Source organism: Opisthocomus hoazin, chromosome 10 (assembly GCF_030867145.1).
Source record: "Opisthocomus hoazin isolate bOpiHoa1 chromosome 10, bOpiHoa1.hap1, whole genome shotgun sequence".
NCBI classification, from domain to species: domain Eukaryota; kingdom Metazoa; phylum Chordata; class Aves; order Opisthocomiformes; family Opisthocomidae; genus Opisthocomus; species Opisthocomus hoazin.
Genome location: NC_134423.1, coordinates 32,265,882 through 32,289,719, shown reverse-complemented (window position 1 = coordinate 32,289,719; position 23,838 = coordinate 32,265,882). Strand labels below are relative to the sequence as shown.

At 52.0% G+C, this 23,838-nt stretch overlaps 2 protein-coding genes across 4 annotated transcripts in view; one reads left to right on the top strand and one right to left on the bottom strand.

Moving 5' to 3' along the window:
* The first annotated feature begins 2,131 nt into the window (after window positions 1-2,131).
* On the top strand, window positions 2,132-13,599 carry EIF3J (eukaryotic translation initiation factor 3 subunit J). 2 transcript variants are annotated; one of them, XM_075432152.1, is made up of 8 exons: window positions 2,132-2,231; window positions 2,310-2,410; window positions 7,321-7,378; window positions 7,609-7,700; window positions 8,443-8,557; window positions 9,830-9,988; window positions 10,992-11,065; window positions 12,542-13,599. In XM_075432152.1, the coding sequence occupies exons 1-8, from the start codon at window positions 2,204-2,206 to the stop codon at window positions 12,668-12,670; spliced, it is 756 nt and encodes a 251-aa protein (XP_075288267.1). In that variant the 5' UTR covers window positions 2,132-2,203; the 3' UTR covers window positions 12,671-13,599. The 2 variants fall into 2 exon arrangements, with proteins under 2 accessions (XP_075288267.1, XP_075288266.1); XM_075432151.1 differs by having other exon boundaries at window positions 12,539-13,599.
* A 1,500-nt stretch (window positions 13,600-15,099) lies between these two features.
* Window positions 15,100-23,838, bottom strand: part of SPG11 (SPG11 vesicle trafficking associated, spatacsin) — a 34,889-nt gene continuing 26,150 nt past the window's right edge. Inside the window, exons 31-40 of one of the 2 annotated variants that reach the window (XM_075432145.1) lie at window positions 23,416-23,558; window positions 21,779-21,977; window positions 20,593-20,730; window positions 19,517-19,650; window positions 18,797-18,904; window positions 18,035-18,203; window positions 17,203-17,291; window positions 16,545-16,700; window positions 15,858-16,009; window positions 15,100-15,480 (exon numbers count right to left, since the gene is read on the bottom strand). In XM_075432145.1, coding sequence (XP_075288260.1) covers window positions 15,300-15,480; window positions 15,858-16,009; window positions 16,545-16,700; window positions 17,203-17,291; window positions 18,035-18,203; window positions 18,797-18,904; window positions 19,517-19,650; window positions 20,593-20,730; window positions 21,779-21,977; window positions 23,416-23,558 — 1,469 coding nt within the window. In that variant the 3' untranslated portion in view covers window positions 15,100-15,299. Of the gene's footprint in view, window positions 15,481-15,857; window positions 16,010-16,544; window positions 16,701-17,202; window positions 17,292-18,034; window positions 18,204-18,796; window positions 18,905-19,516; window positions 19,651-20,592; window positions 20,731-21,778; window positions 21,978-23,415; window positions 23,559-23,838 lie in introns of those variants that run through there. The other variant, XM_075432146.1, reaches the window with a different exon arrangement.

Genomic DNA, 23,838 nt, shown 5'->3' with positions numbered 1-23,838 from the left:
TCAGCCTGATGACCACCCGTTGTCCTTGCGGACAGTGCTCGTAGGTGCTCGTCACACTTCTGCTCCACTTGGTTAAGGTCAGCTGCTGCGTTTGACGTTTTTGGGAATGGACTCGCCTGTACTCCTTTGGTGGTCACAAGGCCATGATCCCTTGGGGAGCTGAGCTGAAAAATCACACCCTGAACAGCACCATGTGGAGAAATGGTGAAGGTGCATTCTGGCTGCTCGGCTGTCGCTGGTGGCTCTGCTGCAGCCGCTCACGCGTGGTTCGTCCTGGCTGGTCACGCACCTGAAAGCTAGGGAATGACGCAAGTCCTCACCTACCTTTACCATAAGCTTACCCTGTTATTAGGGGATTAGGAGACACTTCACTGCAACATTCAGGCATCAGACTTCAGCTATTTTTCTTTCCTTTTCTCCCCCGCTCAGCCGTGTAATCATTCCATTAAATCAGTCGCGTGACGCTTTGCCAGCAGGACTGCAAGGGGCAACCAAATGCAGCCCCCCCCACCGCAGCAGGGTCACTGCGGCGGCACTGGAAGCGCGTCCTCACCCGGGGGCTTGGCCAACCTCCTTCATCACACCTGGAGAAATGCACTGTCCTGTCACCAACAAGACACTGATCGTCAGATCTTGCATCGTCTCACCTCATGTTGTCAGGCTACGCCTTCTTCCAGTATGCTGCCGTACGGTATTTCATTTGGATTATTTGCTGACAAGTCCGGTCAGCGTGAAAGACGTTCAGCTAACAGTGCTGGATGAACCTTTCCCCATCCCACTCGCAGAGTCCTCTGGAGTGAAGGCAGCTGAAGGCAGAGCAGGCCTTGCTAGCTGAACTGCCTCTGTGGTGCTTGCTGCTCGCCCGCTCTGCAGTGTACCCATCAGCTAGGAATTGTTTCAGCGCTGGAAAGAAGCACGGTGCTTCTAGGAAGAGTACTACACCCCAGGCTGCAGCAAGCGACCTTGAGGTAGCGCGTGCGTGTCCCTCAGCAAGGTAAGAGCGATGCCGTCAAGGCACCGTAGCGGGACGATACCGATCTTCGTGTCAGTACTGCTGAACATGGCCCAACAGCGCAGACCCGGGGGCGTTGGAACAGCCCCGCTCGCGGAGCCGAGCAGTTCCGGGCTGACTGGAGGACTGCAGGCGTGTAACTCGTCAGCATGGCGAGCGTTTTGAGAAAGGAAAAGAAGACTCCGAGCCAGCTGAAGGACAGTCAGCTAAGGAAGTTCAGTGGCCAGCATTTGGGGTGTTTTCCGAGCCTTCGCCTGCGGCTCTGTTTGAACCGTGCATTGGTGTGTTTAACGGGTGAAGGACCTTCAGAAGAGCGTGCTTCTCACTGCTTCTTCCCTGAGGAGAAACGGAGACATGGCAGCAGACGAGGGAATACATTCGGACCAGATACGAGGGCAACGGGAGAGGGGCTTTTCCCAAGAGTGTGCAGTGATAGGACAAGGGGGAACGGCTCTAAACTAAAAGGGCAGATTTAGATGAGATATTAGGAAGAAATTCTTCCCCATGAGGGTGGTGAGGCCCCGGCCCAGGCTGCCCAGAGAAGCTGTGGCTGCCCCCTCCCTGGCAGGGCTCAAGGCCAGGTTGGATGGAGCTCTGAGCACCCTGGGCTGGTGGAAGATATCCCTGCTCATGGCAGGGGGGTTGGAACCAGATGATCTTGAAGGTCCCTGCCAACCCAAACCATTCTATGAATTCCCCAATACAGACTTTTAATAGGATTTTCTCTTTTTTTCTATTTTCCCTTTTTTCTATCCCTTTCCATTCCATTTCTGTGTCCGTTTCTTACGTCTTTTCAAGCCCCGATACCTAGAAACCGGCTTTCTGAAGGAAGCCAAGTTTCTGAGGCCTGGTGCCATCACAGCCCGCCCCGCCGGCCCTGCAGCCGCCGCCGCGACCCGCACCGGGAGAGCGGGCACAGCCGCGGCCGCTGCCCCCCTGCTCCCGGCCCCGCAGCCCCGCTCCACTCCCCGGCAGCGCAGCCGGGCCTGCGGGAAGAGGCCGGCCCCCGGGGCACCAGCCCCGGCCCCGCCACCCCCGCCATGGCGGCCCACCGCCCCCTCGCGCCTCGCCCCGCCCCGGCGTGGGCGTGGCCCCGGCGGTCCGCCGCCGTCCCGGCGTGCCCCGCGCGCGGCGCTGGCTGGGGCCGCTCTGGCGCGGCGCCTCGGCGTGCCTCGCGGCGCGGCGGGGAAGATGGCGGCCGAGGCGGCGGATTCGTGGGGTAGGTGACGGCCGCCGCGCCCCGCCGCGCCCCTCGGGCCCCCTGCCCCGCGCTCACCCGCTCTCCTCTCCCCCGCAGACGCCGACACCTTCGAGGTGGTGGAGCCGGTGGCGAAGCGGCTGGTGCCGGGAGTGGCCGGGGACCGCTGGGCCGGCGAGGATGAGGAGGACGACGTGAAGGTGCGGCCGGCCGGGCCCCGGGCCGGGCCCCCGCGGCGTGGCGGGGCCGGGGGGCGGCGGGGAGCGCCGGGGGCCGCCGGGGCCGCTGCCATACGGTGCCGCGTGTGCGGGGGCCGCGGGCCGGGCGGCGGGGGAGGAGGCCGCGGCGGGGCCGGGCCCTCGGGGGGGGGGGGCGGCCCGGGGGGCGTCGCGGCGGCTCGGCCCGTGTGGAAGGGGCGGAGGGTGACAGGCGGCGGGGCCGGCCCTGCCCCGAGCCCCTCAGGCCCCGCTCCGCGCGGGTCGTGCCCGCTGCGTTGGGTCTCGGGGGGGGTGACAGACAGACAGACTGACGGACGGGCGGACAGACGGACGCTTCCCGAGGCCGAAGAGGCGTCTCCTGCGCTCCGCGGGATCCTCCCGCGGCTTCCCAGCTGCGGGCCCGGCTTCCGGGCGCTCTCTGGGCCGGCTGGGTTCCCCCAGCTCCCTTCCAGCGTGGCGGCTGGGAGCCTGGGGTGTGACCGGGGCAGGGCTGGCTCCCCGCGCCTGCTGTCCCTCAGAAGCTGCTGGCCTGTCACACCGTGTCTTCTCCACCCCGTTTTCTTCACGCACCCCGCACCTCCCCAGGCCCCACCGCCGCGGCTGGGAAGTCCGGTGCCCTGCCGTGCGGTTTCAGATTCGGTGCTGCCCACCTCACTTAAAATACGTTTACCCGAGGCACTGTTTGGAACAGATTTTTGCTGCGTTTCGAGGAGGGATGGCTGCATGGAGTCAGTGTTAGAACGTGCGGGTGTTCATTTCTGATGCCTGTGAAAGCAGACCTTCAGAGCTGGTTTTCTCCTGCTCAGTTCCAGCTGTCCCTCAGCAAGCCAGGGGGACAGAGCGGGGGATGCCACCAAAACCTCAGCTTGCTCCGCGTTCATACGGACAGGGAGCAAAACGATGCCAGGGGACACCCAAGGAGCGGGCTGGGTGGGTGTAAGGATGCAAACAGGTCAGCTGAAAGAGGCCTTTTTGCTTCGGCTCCGGCTGCCGAGGTACTGTAGCAGACAGTCGTGCCAGGTGACTGGGTCGCTGCAGCGTGGTCACAAGCGTGACGCTTTCGGGAGCGGAGTGTTGCTGCTGACGGGGTGAGGACTTGCTGGGTTTGTTATTTAAGCCTCTGACTGTCTTACCCAGGTCTCTGAAAAACACCAACGCAGTGGTCCTTGGAGCTTAGGGCGGGTGTTCTTTTTATAAATAGTACAAAAAAATGTAGTTCATCTTGTCTTAAAACAAAAAAAGCAAACAAATTTTTGAGAGTTACAGGCTGTCCATTCCCCTCCTTCCATTTAGAAACACCCACGCCCTGTAGTTATCAGAGGTGTCACACTACAGCCGGCGAAAGAAGTGGAGGTATCTCTGTGTACAGTAGCTACAGTCACTTGTAAGGCGTGTGGTTAGCATGTGACTGTAGGCAGATACATATTTAATTTGTATATGTATAATATATACAATTTGTACATGTGTATGTGTATATATACACGTGTATCTTGGGCTTCTCATCTCTGAGGCTTGCTTTTCCTCCTGCCCTGGAAAGTGAGAAACTTTTCTGCTGGCCTAGAACGTGTCCAGGAGAGCCGGACCCTGGAGCGCTGCTCTGCTGCGGGCACCTGGCTGGGGCCGTTCGGTGCGGGAGCAGCCTTCCCACGCCGGGAGGACGGCAGCCACCTACTCCTCCTGGGGATTCTGGTTTTAGTACTGAGCTGTGTCTAGAGGGAAGGACCGGTCCGGTGAAGAAAGCTGTCTCGTTTTACTGGGATTTGCTCTCCCGGTGGCAGAGCGGAGCCTGCGAGGTGGCTGTGCTGGCTCCTGGTGCCTGGTCTGCAAGGGCCCGCCTCGGGGAGGTCCCACGCAGGGAGAGTGACCTAGAGGCGCAGGGGGATTTCTGGCCATGGGGTTGTCTGAAGGTTGGCGTTTCACACTGCAGAGTCTGTAGTTTATTTTGGAACATTTGTCAGTAATGAACTCAAAGTAGCTGTGAAGTTCAGGAAACTTTTAACTTCCCCAGGTTTAAAATTAGCAGCTTCAGCAGCAGCGAAGCTGCTCCCTGGTGTCTCCCAGCAGACAGGCCTCCTGCCAGGAGTTCTCCTCTGTTTACTCCCGGGCCGTTCCGTGCTCAGCAGAGCCAGAGCGGGGCACTGTGCGTGTCGCGGCCCGGGCGACCACGGCCTTTGGCGTGGTGCGGTCGTTTCTCTGGAAGGAGAGCGTTCGGGCTCGGCTGGGAACCCAGGCGCTGGCGTACCTGGCACCGTCCAGTCACGTCTTCTGGTTTTGGGGGGTAGTGTGCGTTACCCTGTGTTTAAGGCACGTGTGGTGGAGCATGTGAAGTCGTAAGGGAGCTGCTCCCCTCAAGGGCCTGTTTACATGGAATGGAAAATGTTTTCCATGGCCTTAGATAAGTATGCGTAAATGAGTATTGTTGAAATACTTCAAAGTTTTAAGCTGCTTTAGTGGATATATTTTGCAAGAAGGATGTCCTCTTTGGATTGCTCAGTATCAGTGCAAAGATACAGCACTAAAGCAATTTTCCTTTCTTCCAAGAGAGTTCACTGGAATTTATAAAACGCAGAAATAGGTGTCTAACAGGATGCTCCCCCTGATTCCCCAGTTAAAAGCCTGCCCAGTGTATTAGTGGTGTTCTGTTGCTGTTGAAAAAAACCCCAATTTGGAGAGGAGCGAGAGCACGTTGGGTGTAGCTGGGAGACCTGCCGGTCTGTGCACGCTGGGCTGCAGAGCGAATCCTCCTCGGGGGTGTCCCGCGGGGTGCCCCGCCGGGAGCGTTCCTCCGGCCAGGCCGAGCTCACGGTGCCTGTCCCCGTTGCGGCCGCGTGGTTCTGCCGGTGGGGCTGCGGCAGGCTCCCGGCCTCAGTGATCCCTCCGGCTGAAGTCCGGATCTCCCGTTCCACCGCGGAGCTCAGGCGCAGGTTGGGCCCTGCTCTTCGTAGGTTGCTTCATCACCTCGGCTTTGCAAGTTGGAACTGCCATCGGGCGCTGGCCCCGTGCAGGCAGGGCTGGCAGGGACGTGGCCTGCTCCGGGGAGGAGGGAGCGTCCTGTCATCGCGTGGAAGCCCCTACATACCCTCTGCTAAGTCTCCCAGACACAGTAGTGGCATCCTGTAGTGCCCCTTCGTCCTGCGAGTACCTCCACGTGGTGCACGGGCCGCCCTTCCTCTGGGGTTTGGCACCCTGAAACGCTCGCCTTCAAAACCTGTCTGTGAAGGACAGGGCAAGGGATAAGCAGCAAGCTACGTACGGCAGTAATGAAAAGAGCTATTTAAGAAGTGGGTGTAACAAACTCTTAATTAGACATGAGCTAAAATAATGCTGCTCCAAATTCAAGTCAGCTTCTTGGAATGTGGAAGGGAAGTTGAATCCCTCACAAGTGCCAATTAACCTGAGTGAGTCGGATCAGCACGCGGCAGCGAAATACCGAGTTCTTCCACAAATGTCTTTTATGTTGCCGTACCAGTAGCAACCTTTAGAAATGAATAAATAGCTTGCAGGACCGCCTGCCTTACTGTTGTGAGGTGGGAATCACAGAATTCAGGATTTACGATTTTTAAGCTTACCTGTAACGACGTACTGACAATGTGTGTGATTTGTCTGTAAACTAGGTCTGTCAGATGCAGTCTCTTAAGCTTGCAAGTTGAGCTGGAACAGGTGACTAAAATTAGACTCCTGTGAGATATCTTGGCCTTAACTTCTGGCGTGTCCATCGTGTGGTCCTCGGCACGTAGCTGCAGATCCATTTCCGAGCATTGATCTCCATGCGGAGGCCGTCGCGTGGATTCGCAGTGGCGTTAGGACAAGGATGCGTCTTCCCCTAACCCCGACCCAGACAAATACCAGGAAGAGCCTGCAGAATTACTGCTGCCGACGACATCAGCAGGCCCGTTCTGGGGAAAAGGAGGTTTCCCCCGCGCTCGGTTGCTCCGTGTAGTGCTTTGACCCACGGATCACATCCGCCTGGGTGCGGGACAGCGGCTGGGAGGCGGTGGCTCCGGCAGGGAGGAGGGCTGGGAGCGGTGGCAGCCAGGGCAGCGCAGCAGCCAAGGGCCGCCGTGAATCCTGACCATGCTGAAGGTGAAAACGGGCGGCAGAGAGTGCTGGAAACACCACGGCTGAGACGGCTGGAAAATACCCTCGAGAGCGTGATGGCTGCTGGAGAGCGCGTCGGCGATCTGTGTGTGGGAAGAGCCTTGCGATGGCTCCGCTCCTTACTAAAACGCCGTAGTCACTGGTCCAACGCGCGGTCTCGCGGCTGTTAAACGCTGGTGTTCCTGCCTGGAGCCGGGCCCCCGCGTTCCGCTCGGCCTGCGCTGCCGCCCCGCCTGCTCCCGCAGCACGGCCCCGGGGATGCTCTTCCCGGCACGGGCGCTCGGCTGTGGGAGCGGGTGTCCTGGGTGTCCTGGGAGGGGTGGCCCTTCGGGTGTGGGGGACAGCATGCTCCTGCCTGAGGGGGTTTCAGCCGCGTGCTCTGTGTCCGGCGCTGGCTGTGCTGCCGGCAGGCACCCGGCGGCATCCCGGTATCTTGCAGTGTGCGGTGAAAGGAACGGCGATAAACTCGTGTTTTACTGTGGGCGTCGATTTGACTGTTCATGATCTTGCTTTTTTAACTACATCGACGTGAGCTTTCTGATTCTTTGAATAAAAGCTGCCTTTTTCGTGGTAAGAGCTGGTCCTGAAACGTGTTGATCGGCTCCCGAAAGCCGTGCGCTTGTTGTACGGCTCTGACGAGCTTCCTCCCCGCTTCCCCGCTCCGGGGGGCAAGGTTAGTGGCGGTGCCAGCATTTAGAGACGTTAAGCTCTGTTAAGCCGCCGTTCTTTGTATTTGTTGCCTGAACAAGTAGAAAGTATCTGTAAAAGAATCTTAATTAAAGCTTATTTTGTAGGATAACTGGGATGATGAGGAGGAAGAGGAGGAAGTAAAGGAGACGGAGGTAAAACAAGGTAAGGCTTAAAAGGAGCACGTGGCTGGTTCCGTCTCGAGTGGATCTGGCGGCGCCAGCCCCCTGTCCCGGTAGGGTCGGCTTCGTTTTCGACAGCGCCTGACTGAGCTCCCTCTGCATGCGGGCTCCAGTAGCTGAGCTCTGCGGCTTTCCCCTTGCTGAGTGGTTTTGTAGTTGCTGAAAAGAAATAATCGGTAGATCAAGAGTGCTGTATTGTTTGATGTTTTACAGAACCAAAAGTGTCAGAAAAAAAGAAAATAGCAGAAAAAATAAAAGAAAAAGAAAAGCTACAGAAGAAGAAGCAAGAGGAGCTTAAAAAAAGGGTAATTCCTTCTTTCTTCTGGGTCTCATAAAAGTCAGAGGGCAGGTTTGATTATTTTTTTTTTTCCATGGTTGAACAAGACCTGTAAATATCTTGATTATTCCAATAAAACAAACTTAAGTCTTGACCTTAGTAACATCTGGGGGGTTTTAGCTTTCATTTCTCTGAAATTTAACCAGGTTATTGGAACAGTGCTTATCGCTGTTCCTTCTGTACGCAGCTCACGATAAAACCTGCAGCTGTGACACCGAGAACCAAGGTGTTCGTCCCACTCGTGTCAGACGGCCGAGTCGCTGAGCAGCGTGGCGGTGCTGCACGCCAGTGGGGTGGCTGCCAGCTCTGTGCGTGCTTGGGGTGTGCAGAGCTCACAGAATCACAGACCCACAGCATGGTGGGGGCTGGCAGGGCCCTCTGTGGGTCACCCAGCCCAACCCCCTGCCCAAGCAGGGTCACCCACAGCAGGCTGCACAGCACCGTGTCCAGGCGGGGCTGGAATATCTCCAGAGAAGGAGACTCCACAGCCTCCCTGGGCAGCCTGGGCCAGGGCTCCGTCACCCTCAGAGGGAAGAAGTTCTTCCTCGGGTTCAGCTGGAGCTTCCTCTGCTCCAGTTTGTGCCCGTTGCCCCTTGTCCTGGGCAGCAGCGAGCCATTCCAGTGGCACTGGGAGAAATATGAGTTCTTGTGCTGCCTGTGCTCGAGCATGAGAAATGTAACGTTCTCCCTGTATGCGTGTTTGAATTCAGTTAGAGGCGCCGGAGGAGCATAAAGAGCTTACACCAGAAGAACAGCTAGCAGACAAACTACGACTAAAGAAATTACAAGAGGAGTCAGACCTGGAGTTAGCAAAAGAAACCTTTGGTAAGTGCACTGTGCCTGAGCCGCCGCAGCAGCGGGACCACAGCAGCGCCGCGTGCTCGGGACTGAACTGCGCTGCGTGTGGATGCCCTGCAGAAAGGGCTGAGTGAGGCTGGGCTGTTGGAGTACCTGGGGGAGAATGAAGAGGGGTTCAAGCACGGACTGCTGGAGCCATGTCCCGGTGCCCAGGGCTAGCTGCAAGCACCACGAGAGCGTCTTCAGAACAGAGGTGCTTTTTCTTAACCTGTCGTGGTAGGAGGCTGTAGGGGAAAGATGGCTGACTGAATTTTCCAACAGGTTGGTGCTTAGGGGAATAAGATCACAGAATCACAGAATGGTGGGGGCTGGAAGGGCCCTCTGTGGGTCACCCAGCCCAACCCCCTGCTGAAGCAGGGTCACCTACAGCAGGCTGCAGAGGACCCTGTCCAGGTGGGTCTGGAATATCTCCAGAGAAGGAGACTCCACAGCCTCCCTGGGCAGCCTGGGCCAGGGCTCCGTCACCCTCAGAGGGAAGAAATTCTTCCTCATATTCAGACGGATGAGTGTGAAAAAAGAAGGGGGGGAGAAAAAAGTGCTGTGTCTTAATGTTCTGAGGTGCTTTACAGCTTGGGTTTAGTGAGGCTCTGGACGAGCGTGGCACAGCGTAACTTGGGCACGCTTCACTTCGGGCAGTCTGTGCAATGAGTTGGGTGTTGAGAAAGCCGCTGAAGTCTGTGGAATGAGCTGTTTCCTGGCGCAGGCGGAGTCGCGTTGGAGCAGCTCACCCTGGTTTTGTGCTTTGACAGAACTAGCAGAGGTACTGATTCACAGCAGCATGCCCCAAACACGAAAGTGTGTGTCCTTGATTATAGTGAACGATGCAGCTTATTACTCAGTGCGAATTCTGCTCTGCGAGTCTGCTGAAGGAGTACAGTGCCTCGGGGGGATGCGCTGAGTACATTGCAAAGAACCCAGTAAATTTTGCATTTAGCAGCTCGAGCCCAGAATTCCTGATTTAAGAGGGAAGGGGCTTCATGGAGGGCACGTTGCTCCAGCGAACGGGAGCGGCGGGTTCGAGTCGCTGAGCTTTGCAGCACGAGCTCTTTCCGAACGGGCCAGTGGCTGGGGCTGTTGGCGTTTGTGTGGCAGGAGCGAGTGTGCAAACCTCGGCTGCGGTTTGGTGGAGCTTCAGGGGAGGCGAGGAGCTGAGGGGGACGAGGTGATGCGATTCCTCTGGTGCCGTCGCGCAGGGATCCCGCCTGCTGTGTTCCGTAACGCCTCTGTCTTTCCGTCCAGGTGTAAATAACACTTGTGGAATAGATGCCATGAATCCCTCTTCAAAAGATGACTTTACGGAATTTGGCAAGCTACTAAAAGAGAAAATCACACAGTATGAAAAATCCTTACATTACGCCAGTTTTTTGGAAGCATTAGTTCGAGACGTATGTATTTCATGTAAGTTAAAGGACTGACATCCCAGAATACACTGCTGCCACAACGGCAGTGGAGTTGAAGTTGAAAACACGCGGTTGCAGTATGTGTTAAATCAGGACTGAGCTGTGGAGTTTATACTAAGGGAAGTACTGATCTGTTTCACTGACTGGCACCCGGTTCCGTTCCCCCAAGGGTGATGAGGTGGTGTGCTCGTACGAGAGTTGCTCTTTCTGCACGCCAGTTAAAGTTGTTTTAAAAAGTGTGAATTTTTATGCTGATCTAAATCGAGCATGTTTTTCTTGAAGCCATTTCTAAAACAATAATAAAAAAATTCTCTGAGCCAGATAAGTAGCTCGCTTGGAAGGAAACTATTATAAAATGGAGTTCCTGTAATTCCGGGACTGCAAATTAAATTGTTGCGAATTCAGCGTGTAACCACGCAGAGAACTTAAACTCCTGTCTGGCCTGGCTCTGGTGGCTGAGGTGCTGGGGGAGTTCAGTGCGTGCGATCCCTTTCCTCCCCTCAGCGGGTAACGCCACGCTGGTCAGTGCCGCACAGATGCGGCGGTCGCGGGCTGGGGCTGGCAGCTTGCGTCGCGGGTGGATCCCAGCGCTGCTGGAGGGAAGCACTCGCAACCTCTCGGACCATTTATCGTTCATCACAATAATTCATTGTTAATCCGCTGCCCCTTTTGCCGTGTTCTGCTGTGTTTTACTGTATCCATACTTTACTGTTCAGATGCCTCGTCATTAAGACTTCTGCATTGACTAACTCATAGTTTGCAAGCTGCACCTTCTGCAGCGCTCAGGCTGCTTACTGGGGATCAGCTGAAATGGTCCTCGGGGTTAGGAGGACCAGGATTACCCAGTCTGTATTTTGCGCATTTAAATCAAGTAATTGCCCGTACTTAGCACTGATGCTTCTCGCTGGCTTTTAGAGTGTTGATGTTGGATTGTTTGACTGCCTTCTAAGCACAGTACTGACAGGAATCTTCTGTTGTTGTTGTTTTTCCCCCTGATGCAGTGGAAGTTGATGATTTGAAAAAGATCACAAATGCTTTGACAGTACTATGCAGTGAAAAACAGAAACAAGAAAAGGTAAGACTTGTGCGTGTTTCTGCAGCGGGACGCTGCCTGCCGAAGGTGCTGGTCTGGAAGATGGGAGTCGGTCTCGGCTCCCGCGCTGCCTTGAGCGGCTGCTGACTGCGTGAGGGGTGGTAGCAGGAGAGGAAATGATAACCCGGGGTACTGGTTCGGTGTCAAATCCTCCTCGCTGGGTGAGGTCGTCGGGAGCTGACTGAGTCTAGAGATCACAGGCAAAACCGTGATTAATTCCCGTGAACGTTCCCTCCACGCTAACCTTGCTCCATTCGCTGCTCTCTGGGAGTTAAAACGCCTGACACCGACACCCTGAAGGGAGACGCCAGCCTCATGTGGGGTTAAACGTCGGTGTCGTACCCATCTGGGGAAGTCACTCAAACCTCTGCCAGACCTTTGGGACTCTGAGCAGCAAGTGACTGGGATTTGGGCGCTGTCACGCAAACTAAAGGAGCGGTAACGGCCCAGGCAAGGAAGAGTAAGTTTCAAACAGGGATGTCGTAGCTTAGCTGATGCTTGCGTGATGCAGAAGGTTGCGTTTTATAGCGTACGTCTGTGTTTAGACTCCAGGTGGGCTGGGGTTCGATGATCAGTTAAACCACGAGGTAGCAACCAAATGAAGCAGAGACCAGGAGCAGCGGTGCCGCTCTCTGGGTGGGACCGAGTCAGGGTGGAGGACTGCCAGGAAGCAAACGGCGGAGCGCTGCCCGTGAGCGGCAGCTTCGACTGCCGAACGGGGAACCTTGGGCGCAAACTGTTGGGCGGGAGGGGTGCTTCGGTGGAGCCCCTGCTGCCTCGCCGGGCGCGAGCAGAGCACTTCCCTGCGAGCCAGACTTTGTGTGCGGGGTTAGTGCAGCCAGGTTGGAGCCGCAGATGTGGGGATGATAAACTTATTTCCTTAATACGAAGTGCACTTTGGAGAGAAGCCCGTGACTTACTGAGCCAAACAAGTTTAAAAACAAAAAGGATGTGAAAGCAATTTCATACTCTGCGCTGCTGGCTTTTCACGTGAATTGCCTTGGCCACCCACTGAAAGCTGCAGCTGCACCAGCCCAGTAAGGAGGAGCTGTGCTGTGAAACCTGCGGTGAAGTTTGGTTAGGGCTTCCATTTTTTTGCAAGGAAGATATTCAGCCTCTATGATGATAAAAGCCACATGAATTTCCTTAACTAAATGGGTAATTCCACAAAACTGAATGCTGGACTCTGCGTTTAGTTACTCTGCGTGTTTAGAGTCGAGGTAAGATGGGGTGAAGGACAGGACGTGGGCCGGTGCGTGCTGCGGGGAGCCGTGGGACATGCGGAGCTGTCGCAGCCCGAGAGATGGCACCGTGGGGTGAGGTGCAGGGGTAGAAATCAGTGGTGACAGAGCACTCCCAGTGTGGGCATGGTGGTGCTTGGGCCTCAGAGACACGGGGCATCACTCTAGTTAAGAGTTGTGACAAATTAAAGTAAACATGCTCCTCCTGTTTAAGCAGAATAAAGCCAAAAAGAAGAAAAAAGGTGTTGTGCCTGGAGGTGGTTTAAAGGCTACTATGAAAGATGACCTGGCTGATTACGGAGGATACGATGGAGAATACGTACAAGACTTTGAAGACTTCATGTGACATTTATCTCCCCTTCTGTTGTCTTTCTGTTGCCCATAATCCCTTAAACATGTAGCACAACTTTTCTTCCTTTAATTCTGCCAAATGCTACAATCAGAATTGCAGTGTCTCTGTGCTGGTGGTTGACCTCCTGACGGGTCCGTGCTGAAGCACCGGGCTTCCCCTCCCGTGGGCAGGGGTGAGAGTGAACACGTGTAAAGCTATGTAAATTGCAGTTTAAACCCCCCAAATTCTGATTATGGTAACTGTTGCTATTTGATTTTATAGTAACAGCCACTAAACTGGAAATGAGTTTCAACACGGTGAAGTATTATTACCAGCACGGGTCCGTGCCATGGCCTTACCTGTCCCTCCTCCAGCGCGCGGCTGGCTGCAGCAGCGCGGTTTGCAGCAAGGGCGTGGTGTGCACGTAGTGTTACGATTGCTTTGTCTTGAGTTAGTGCTTGAGGTTTTCAAAAAGTACATTGCGAAGGGGAACGGCGAACTTCAGAGCGAGGGCACCGCACCGGGGCCCGCGTCACGCGAGGCAGACCCCCTGCCTCGATGCTCGGCCTCTGAACACGTGTGGTGGGTCACCGCGAGGCGGGAGCTGCTTGTTTGGAAAAAAAAAAATGACTCGTGTCTTGGGTATGAAGTTTAGTTTCCATTCATCTAAATTTCTACTAATGCAGCTGTAGGGGTTGGGTATTCTTTAACAGTTAATTGCCTGGTTTAAGTGTAAAAAAAAAGCAAGACTTCTTTTGGTCTCTCATGGGCTGTGGTAGATCTTTCACAACTCAGCCATTTTCTTTCATTTAAAAAAAACCAACAACTTGCTTAGCAAACTGCAACAGTTACTACAGTTGGGCAAATTGTTATGTTAACAATTATGACATCTGCAATGTTTTATAAAGCGACTAATTTAATAAAAATCACTATTGAGGACTTCACTACGGCTGTCTGTGGACCAGTTCTTTTAGTATCTTGGAGTAAAGATACTCAATGTGGTAGAGCTGCAAACGAGGCGCGGGCTGGGGCGCGTTACCAGGTCTGGGCTTTGCGCTGCCGCGCAGCGTAACCGGCGTCGGCGGCGCAGGGTCTCGCTCCCGCAGAACAGCTCTGCCGCGCGCTCAGGCTGCTGCGGACGCGGAGGCTGCGCAGAACGCTGCCGGCGCTGCCGCCACGAGCTGCCGGCTCCTTGCTGTCGCTGCAGCTGCGGAGCTCCGCGGCTTGCGCTTCCCTTGGGGATGGTTTAGGGTGGTCTGGGCCGGCGGGCAGCTCCTGCATCTGCAGCCTCTGGGTCGATCCCAGCGTCGGTGGAGACGGGTGTGCTTCCAGGTCCTGCCCATTGTCAGTGCCTCACAGTGTCACCGGAGCAGGGACGCTAATTCTCAGGGCAGCGTGAGGTTCTCCTTCCATGCCAGGAACTTTCAAAAGGTAAGAGCTGCCAGCCACCATTTAACTTGGACTAGTCACAGCCAGCTCAGTCTAATTTGGTTTTACAAGACTGACTAGAACTGGAATTTTAAACTGTGCTCTGCTCAGGCGTAATCCTCGCTACATGAAATGTTTCATTTCTCAGAGGAGCTGTGCCTTGTCCTGTGTGTCCCTGCGTGCGACTCCTCGTGCTGCTGGTGCGGACTGGAGCTGAACACTGGCCAAGTATTTGTTGTTAGCCTGAAAATGTTCGGCAACCGAAAGGACGGCGTAAGCTACACATCCAAGTCAGCACCTCTGTGCTCGTTAGCTGGGTTGCTAAGGAAATTGTATTTTAGGGTTTAGAGCTAGGACACTACCACTGCTTAATTTCACTGAAAAGCCATCTGTGTGCTATGGCCAGCTGTCAGCACCCCCACCCCGCTCTGTCGGACCCTGCTTTGGATGAGCTGGAAGCTCTGCAGGCTCAGTTAATTGGGGTGCGCACAGAACCCAACCTGAAATGGGGTTTCTGCCTGAAGCAGCGGCCAAGTCTTCTCCCCTCCCCAGTGACATCAGCCCCGATCTTGTGAACTTGGCAGAGGCCTCTGCTCACTTGCTCCTGACAGGCTGTCGCCACCGACTGGCTGCCCAGGAGGGCTCTCTAAGCATGGAAAGGAGTTCAGATTTAGTAACTGTTAAGAATATGTTTGTGCTTGATTACTTCTTTTACTCCAAGACAGCAGCAAATTAGGTATACGCTGTTCAGAGTTGTACAAGACTGTTCCCCTTTATCACGAAGCTAGAAAACAAAACCGGGCTGATCAGACTGGAATCAACGAAGGGATTCTCCTGGCGTGTACCTGCAGCCGCCTCCTGCTCGTTTCGTTGCCAGGGCGCTCGATACTCTGCACGCTCTCAGCCTTTTGTTGGGTCGGATGCAATTCCGATGGCGATCCATCATCCGCACCCGCCGTGTCAAGGACTGCTGGGCCTCTGCGGCTCACCACCTGTATTTGCTGGTCAGTCAGGTATTTTGTAAACAGTATGATTTATTATACAAAAGACAACTTTAGGTTTAACACAGTCTCAGCATTCTAAATATTTACAACCACCACCAGTTTTCTGGAGTGACTTTCAGACAGCAGCATCTCACTGTAAGCAGGTAATGGATAAAATCTGCCCAAGCACTGGTGCTGGCCAGAGCCAGGCTCTGCGTCGTGGAGCGGGGCCTCTAGTTCGCTAACATGTCGTTAAGGCAACAGCCCGTCTGCGCATCCTTCAGAAGCGTGTTTACCACATCGTAGAACTTGTTGTCGTAAGCCAGTCTGTAGTGGGTGTAGACATCTTCACAGTAAGCCAGCAGCTTCTTCAGGTTTTTCAGAGCAGCATCAGTAGCCGGGCGTTGCGCAACTCTGAAAAGAATTGTACGTGTAACTGAAATCAAAAGGCTTCACAGACACCGACTGTACGACTGTCTTGCTGCAGTTCTTGAGAAGAGGCTGTGCTCAACATGTACATTGGATTCTCTTGATTATTTTGCTCTGATTCATTTTGAACAAGGTTTGATCTGGCCAGCCCTGTGTATCCAGCTCAGTGAAAATGGTGGATCCAGCGTTACGGCCACAATATGCTTGAGAAACTGAACACAGATCTCAAGCCCCTACGTACTACCCTTTGTCACACAAAAGTTTTTAACAGTACTAAGACCTGCATGCTGTTAAATATGCAGTTGCCTCTCTAAAGCAGCCCGTAGCAAAGAAAGTTCCAAGTTAATCGCAGAACCACTTACTTCTTGGCAATCTCCTCAAACATGCTTGGCTTCAGTGGTCTCTGTTGTCTGAATTCCTCTAAGTAAGTGAAGTCTCCCCTGGTGATCACTTGTTGATACAGAACTTCAGCCCAGTCGGGAACAAACTCGTAAGCCTCAGCCACAATGGCCGCCTGCAGGGAGAGCAGATGCCGCAGTTACTGAGCAGGAAGGGTTTATTCTTGCACAGAAACATCCCTATACTTAGAATACTGAAAATATTCTTGGTCTTCTGTTTGGCCCCTCTCGATGCTGTTCGTGAGAGGAGCTGTATGACAGAGAAATACAAGGGTGACAAAATACTGCAAATAATTGTCCTTAAGCCCTAAACAAGATGGCAGAGGGGGGTTGGTTGCTCTCTTTCAAAAGCCCTTTTCCTTCTCATTTCCAAACGTACAAAATGAGGGATGCCACTTTAGGTTAGATCTCAGGGCTCCGGCGCAGCTTCGCAGCAGCCTGAGAGCCACCGCTGCCGGCTGCGTGACGGCAGCAAGGCAGCCAGGACTGCGGAAAGCATCCCCCCACACCCGCAGGACGGGTAAAAGGTCACGGGGCTCGGCGGCCACGCCAAGAGCTGAGCATTCTGCTCGCAGGAGCCCAGCGCTTCGGTACCTGCTGCTTAAAACAATCATTTTCAGAAAAAACAACGGACGAGGAAGCCCAGCTCACCTGATAGAACCTAGGCAAGGAGGTGATGGAGTCCATCAGGTTCTGCCGGTTCAGGTTGATCAGCATGGTGCTCTGACCAGTGTTGAGGAAGTGCAGCTGGAGGGTGATCAGCTTCGTTAGCCGACTGCAGCGCAAGGACTGCCGGACACAGGAGTCCTGTTCAATAAATCAAAGACAAATGCAAGCTTCTGAAGCATGTTTCTAGAGGAAAGCAATAAATACTCCTGACAGCAAGGAGTTCAGAGTTCCCCAGTATTTCATCTTTTAGATCACTGCAATTTTATCTTTGATCATATTCCACTAGTTTTAAATGAAGCTTCACTCACCACAAATACTACTTTCATCATACCACGCCAGTTTTTGAACACTAATGTTCTATCCTTGCTAGTTCAGCTCCTGGTCACTCCTCTAAAGCTCGGGAACCTAACCGTGACGCTCGCTGCTAACGCCTGAAGAGGGACCAGCGGCTGCTGTTGGCTGGAGCACGGGAGGAGTGAGCTGAACTGGGGGAACAAACAAAGCTGCTGTGGGGAGGGCGTGCGGAATCCTGTCCCAGTGGAAAAGGAGCCGGGGAGTCTCCTGCTCCGCCAGCTCAGCGGTGTCCCGCCGTCTCGGCAACGCCGCTCCACAATTTGTCCCACAATTTGTCTCATTTTACCTTAGAATAACTTTCTGCTGCATCAATAAAGAGAGTCAGAGCTTTCATCAGCAGCCTCTTTAAATTTGCAACATCCTGAAGAGACTCCTCTGAAATGGGGAAAAAAAAAAGAATAACTATTATTTATAAAGGTGACAAAACAAGTTACAAAAAATCCTCCTGGTACCAAGGCTGTCCCTAGTGGTGTTTCAGAAAGAACAAAAGACTGAAAAATTTTGGTATTAAAACAGTGCAAAGAAACAAAGATGCCTGTTCAGTGAACGGCCCAAAGGTATTGCTGGAACCTAGTCAGGTGACTGAGGAACTGAAAAGAAACCCAAACCATCCACCCGCGGTAGCTACAAGCACTGACTGTCACCAGATCAATTCAGGAAACCATTTGGCAGAGCTTCTGGGTTAGTGTCGTTACTGGCTAACGGCTCGGCAGCCAGAGCTCTGCGTGCTCCCCAGCGTGCTCCCAGCCGTACAGAACTCACTAGGTTTAGATGTTCACGAGTTACCTTGCACAAACATAACCCCCATACAAAAAACCACTGTGTCACATCCTGTCAAAGCGAGGAAAACACGCACGTGTCCTTACCTCCTCCCGTGCATGGCACCACAGGAACGTGGCACTACGGCAAGAGCCAAAAGTCCCAACGCTTTGAAAAATACCAGAGCAGCCAGATAAGCTGTTCAGCACAAGAATGGCACATGGGACCCCCCTTCCAGACAGCGGAAGTTTCACGGATGGTACCAGGACAACACAGGGGATCAAAACTCCATCTACCCACCACGGCTTCCTTCTTAAACAAACTTGCTTATATCTCCTGGTTTTGCGGTCTCCACTCACCCCAAGGCTGAGATTCAATCAGTTTAAGCTGTATGCAGGCAGCAGCCTCGTGATTCTCCCCGATTTCTCGGCACATACTGAAGCAGAGGGCTATCATGTTGTGCTTTTCACTGTCCCCTGGGCGACAGCGCTTGATGTAATCCAGCAGAGCTGTCTTCAGCGTCCCGCTCTGGTCAGATGGAGGGAAATCAGATCAAGATATGAAAAACTTTTTTTTTTCATTCACATCTTGGTACCCATAAGCTAACCTGTTCTGGTACAGTTTTCCCAGAAGTGACCATTACGCTCTTTGAGGTTTCTCCACACTATTTTAAAACCTAATGGCAATGTTATACTTGGGCTGAACTACACTACGTCAGGTAAGAAAATCCAGCATCTATGGATTTATTTATTTACATACCAATGTCAAAACTGACACTTTTTATGACTTTATTTATGTTACATGAAAGCTGTAAAATTTATGATTTTTAAAAACCCATGAAACGTTAACTGGAAGTGAAACCAAAGCAGGACATGAAAACTCCAAGTGATATTCCCAAGCCTGAAGTTTCAGTGCTGCTCTTGCTGCAGCACTGAACTAATTAGAACAAACTTGTTAAAGTAAAAACAATAAAACCCAGAATTAATTTGTTACTATGACACTTGAATAACACTCCAGTAAGTAAAATCCCCAGATAATTCCACCTTGTTGTGTGAATATCAGTTTCTGGCGTAGCCACACAGTTCCCTGAAAGTTTTCTCCCCTTTACCCCCTCCACCTACTGGGTCTAACTTCTTTCTCATGAGCACTTCAAAGTAGTGTTTCTCATGCAGCAGCTCAAATATGTAGGTCATCTCGTTGTATCTGCCGATTCCCGTGAGCAGACGGACCTGTGGGAGCAACAGTGTAAGCGTGAAGCCCAAAGCAGAGCAGCAACTCCCCCTCTGTGGGCCGCCCGTGCCCCGGCGGGGAGGCGGCTGCGTGGGGCCAGAGCGCTGTGCTACGCGGCACGGAGCCGCACCGGGCAGGCAGACGCTCCCTTGGAGCCACGGAGGTTCTGTTTCTCACCCAACCTACTGCACTGTTTGAGGTGAAAGGACACGATTTTACCAAATAACAGTGAACCTTTCAGCGATGACACCGCTAAACCGGGCAGGTCTCCGACTCCAGGAGTCCTTTCAAGACACACGACAGCCCGGTAATACACGTCACCACGCATCGCCCGTGCCTGGATGACTCTGACGTTCCCGTTCTGCTTTACCACGCTGCTGCCACCTCACCACGCCGCCATCTCCACCCGTATTTTTCCAGAGAACTCTTCTAAGAGCTTCTGGGACATAAAAATCATCACCTGCGCACACCAGGCCAAACGCCCGCAGCAGGACAGGACCCACTCCAGCCCCCCCGCTCCCCCCGCTCCCGAGCAGAGCTGTTTGCTAAGGTGTACGCAGGAACCTCCACGCAGCACCTGCAGAAACACCCACGGCACCAACGAGGCATACCACGAGGCCGTACTCCTCACTGGGTGCCAGATGTTCATCTGTGAGCAGCCGTGCTGCTTGGAGGACTCTGGTGATCCCTTCCATGTGGCAAGTCAAACTAAAGCAACTGTGAGCCAAAATCAGCAATTCTGTAACTGAAGAACAGAATGACTCAGGTTGATAAGCTGTGGAAGTTAATTATTACATCGCTCTGCAGAAGGGACACCCTCTCTGCAGAGGACACACAGCCTCTCCAGCTGCACGCAGCAGAACTGGGTTAGAAAGCTGAGCTATGACGGTGCTGTCCTCTGCAATTTTATGCAGTAACAGTTTCTATAACAGTACGCATTCAGTCTGGCTTCTCAATCTGTGGGCAAATCTGGGTTTTTTGGATCCTTTTCTGAAACGTTATTTTATTGCACACACAAAACTTCCAACCTCCTCCACCAAAAGCTGACTGACAAACGTGTAATAGTGCAGCAGCACCCCACTGCTACCAGTCAGCGCCGCGCTTCAAAGAGGAAGGCCACAGGTGTTGCGTCTGCGTTTGGAGACTCATTCAGTAAATTCCATACGCTGCATACGTGTGTTACTCCAGCACATCTTAGCATATGCTGGTTAGCAGTGGCGAAGCGGTACCACAGTACCTTGGCTATGTTTTATAAACTCAGTGACAACATCTCTGTGGTATATAAAGCTGCAAAGTGTAAAATAGACTTTAATAACCACAGATCTAGAAAGTTAGTGTGACAAATGGATAAAGAAAGCAATTTCTAGTCGTGATTAACACAAAGAAAGTCACAATACCCTCTTCCTATAACACGTAACTACAGAAGTTCAGGTAACTCACTGACTGCATTTCCCAGCTGGTGGCACAAAAATGTCTGTATTTTGTCTGGACACTAAACTGCAGCAACACTTGAGCAACACGCTTATTTCCTGTGCATATACTCACATCTATTAACTGAATATCAAATTTGACATCAGTAATAGATGCTTCCATCAGCACTGCTTTTCTTGCAATGTGATTTTAAACCAAGTAATGCTGTGTTTAGTAACACACTATTTCCATCAGGTATTATTTGCCATTTACTTACTGCACGCCAGTTCCCCACGTGGCACGGAGGAAACTTTATCCAGTAACTTCATGCCAACCAACGTACGATCCTGGCACAGCTTAGCAAGCTGTAGGAATGCCTGGCTCTCAGCTGCAGGGTTGAAAACGTGTTTCTGCCCTGTGTCCACAGAGAGAGAGAGTTACGTCACAAGTGCCACGTGCTAATTGTTCACGAGACATTAGCTACGTTAACAGGAAAAAACCCAAATCAACCACTGTAACTTCACACAGACTGACCTAGGACTTGGAACTACAATTCTAAAGACACTTCTGATCTTCCTGCTTAAATTTAAGAATCAGATACCACTTCTTTGCTGGTTCAGTCCAATGAAATCCTACCAAACAACTGTATTCCTACTGTAGTTACACCTATAATTGCACAAACCCAGGAGGCTGCTGCTGCTCCTCTTCCTGACGCAAGACAATTCTAACCCAGCCCTTGCAGCCGCTCTGATTCATACTCTTCCATGAACCAGTCCAACTCATGAACTCAACAGAAAACTCTTCTGGATTTGTTTCCTGCTGGGTTAGTAAGTTGACTCTTCTGAAGGAGGTGGACAAAATCATCCAAGCTCACCAAGTGAACCAGCACGAGGGGAGCAGCAAGAGTGAAGGGCAGCAGAGTGGAGGACAGCAGGAGCAGAGGAGAGGACATCTGCACTCGTGAATCTCCATCTGATGGCTCGTTTCTCATGGACTTTGTTGTTAATGTTGTGGCAAAGTAGAAGTTACTCAAATAGAAGTCCCCCAGATAAACTCCTGCTGTTTTGAGGAACATCCCTCATTTCACAAAGTCAAAAAACGGGGAAAATCTTTCAGCCACAAAGAAATGAATCTTTCCAAGTCAGGTGATGCGGGGCTGCAAAGACCATGCTCAAAAAAACTAAACAATCCCTTTTTTAAAACTATTACATTTACATCCATAAAACCCAAAACCTTAAATACTGCAACACCACACTGGACACAAAAATAACTAAAAATAAACATTTGTATAAAAACTTACACAAGGTGTAGAAGGTTTACAAACCTTACACAAGAGCTGCCCAAACTTTACTGACTATAATTAGCACTCAAATATCTCAGGAGCGGGAACTGTTTTTCAGTTCCACAAATATCACATTTACAAACCAAAAATGCGAAAATACAAGACCAAGCCTCTTTACTACCTTTCCCTTCCAACGATGCCAGTAACTCCTGCATGATTTCTTCAGCCACCAGCTCTGCCACGGTTTCAGGCTGGAGACCCTGCGTGCTGATGAACGCCTGAGCCTTCCTGCCTCTGTCCGCCTGGCGGGACGACAGAATGGCTCGAAGAACTTTCTCAGGGTCGTGGGCTGACATTTCACTGTAGGAGCAGTTCAATTCCTAAGAAACACACATACACTTAGAAGATTCCACGCAGCAGAAATTCCAGTCCAGAACATATATTGACCTGCAGTACATCTTCTTAATGACGAGCTGATGCAAGAGGGGAGTGACAAAACTCAGTTTCAAAAAACGCAGACACAATCTGTCCTTACACCGGTTCACAGTGCCTTCACCTGTGTATCTTCAGTATTAACGTTCTCCAGATCAGGATGGCATGTTAAGTACTCTGTATTTGAAGTTTAATACTCACAGAGCTGTCGCCATGGACAGAGATGCTTTCCTGAACCACATATAAACCTTAACACTTAAAATATCTAGAAGAAAGACAGGAACATTTCCTCCCAAACGAAGAACTGTGTTTTACTGCGTAAATTTTGGTTATGAGGTTCCTCTTCCTCTACACACCACAAACTCTCAGTGAAAAAGATATACTAGTTTTTACACTGGCTACATTTGGAAGAGGATTTGGTGAGGCTCTGTAAATACTCTGCTGTAACACACTACAACTTTACAAATTAATCGACAAGTGTACGTCACAGATGATCAACTCTTAATTCCAAAGTACGGACATGCAGCTTCAGGCAAGTATACGGATGGTGTAAAAGGGAACAAGCCACCCATATGATACTTGTTAGTAGCTCAAACCTACAGCACTCACTCCAAATATTCGAGGCATGAAAAGTTCTGTAGGGAAATCTAAGAACCTCTGTGATAAAGACAATACTGATATTTTCAGCACATATGCTGCCGGTTTTATTCAGAAAAATTTACTGCCACGTTCCAAAAATACAGACCAAATACCATGGAAATGGGGTCTGTACCCTGAAAGAAGCGTTCAGCACCGTCCTCTGGAGAAGAGGCAGAGGTGGGCTGCTGGCAGTCATGAAGGCCGAGGAGAAGAGAGGCAGCAACAACTATCGGCTACTTCTCCCGTTACTGTCTGGGTCAAACCTCGTGGAACTTATTAGCCACTCCTCTGAGCAACCTCTGGGTACAGAGCTGCCACTGTGAGAAGCCTGCAGAACACTTCCATGCTAAAACTTCTAAGGCAGCTGCTATCTCCTTGTCTCCTTCGGGGTCGGTGTTGATTACGCAGGCATCCTACAACAAAAGCCTAAAGCAAAGCGCTAGATGAACAACATATGCTTGAAAGATCAGAAAAAAGGCACATCAAAGAGACACGGGCTGAAATCTGGCTTAGTGGAGTCAGAGGTAGGGGCTTGGGGACTCTGGGAGTTGAGCTCATTTCAACACTTCATGTCTCGGAAGCATCTGGCCATTCTTCCACACAAAGGCTTGGTAATTTCACCTTCTGACACTTGTTTCGGGCACCTGAAGAGTACTTTCACCACTCTTTATCCTTTCCTCCACAAACGTCCACAGCACAGCTTGATACCAACCACATATTTCTTCAATAATGTCGCAGGACACATACCTTAGAAAGTTCATATAAACAGAGAACCTGTCTGCAGTAGTTTCTCCCATGGACGCATTCATCTATGAGAGCCTTCAGACTGACAACAACTGGATCATCTAGAGATGGGGCCACAATGTGTGTCCAGTCTTCTAAGCCTGATGCTGTGAACAAGAATACTGTAAATTCCTTTCTCATAAAGACAGATAACACCAACATGCCTTACACTTGGAGCAAGACTCCAGGAATCTGTAGCAAATACATAGTACTTTCTCAGCCTTTGAAGACTGAACTGTTGATACCTGTGATTGTTGTTTGGGGTTTTTTTAAGTTTCAGGGTACAAACAATAAGACAAGAACACAAATGAGCCAAAATATCCACATTAGTATCTCAGATGTAAAATTCCTAAGCATAAGAGAGCATAAGGGTTCAGCAGTCTTTCT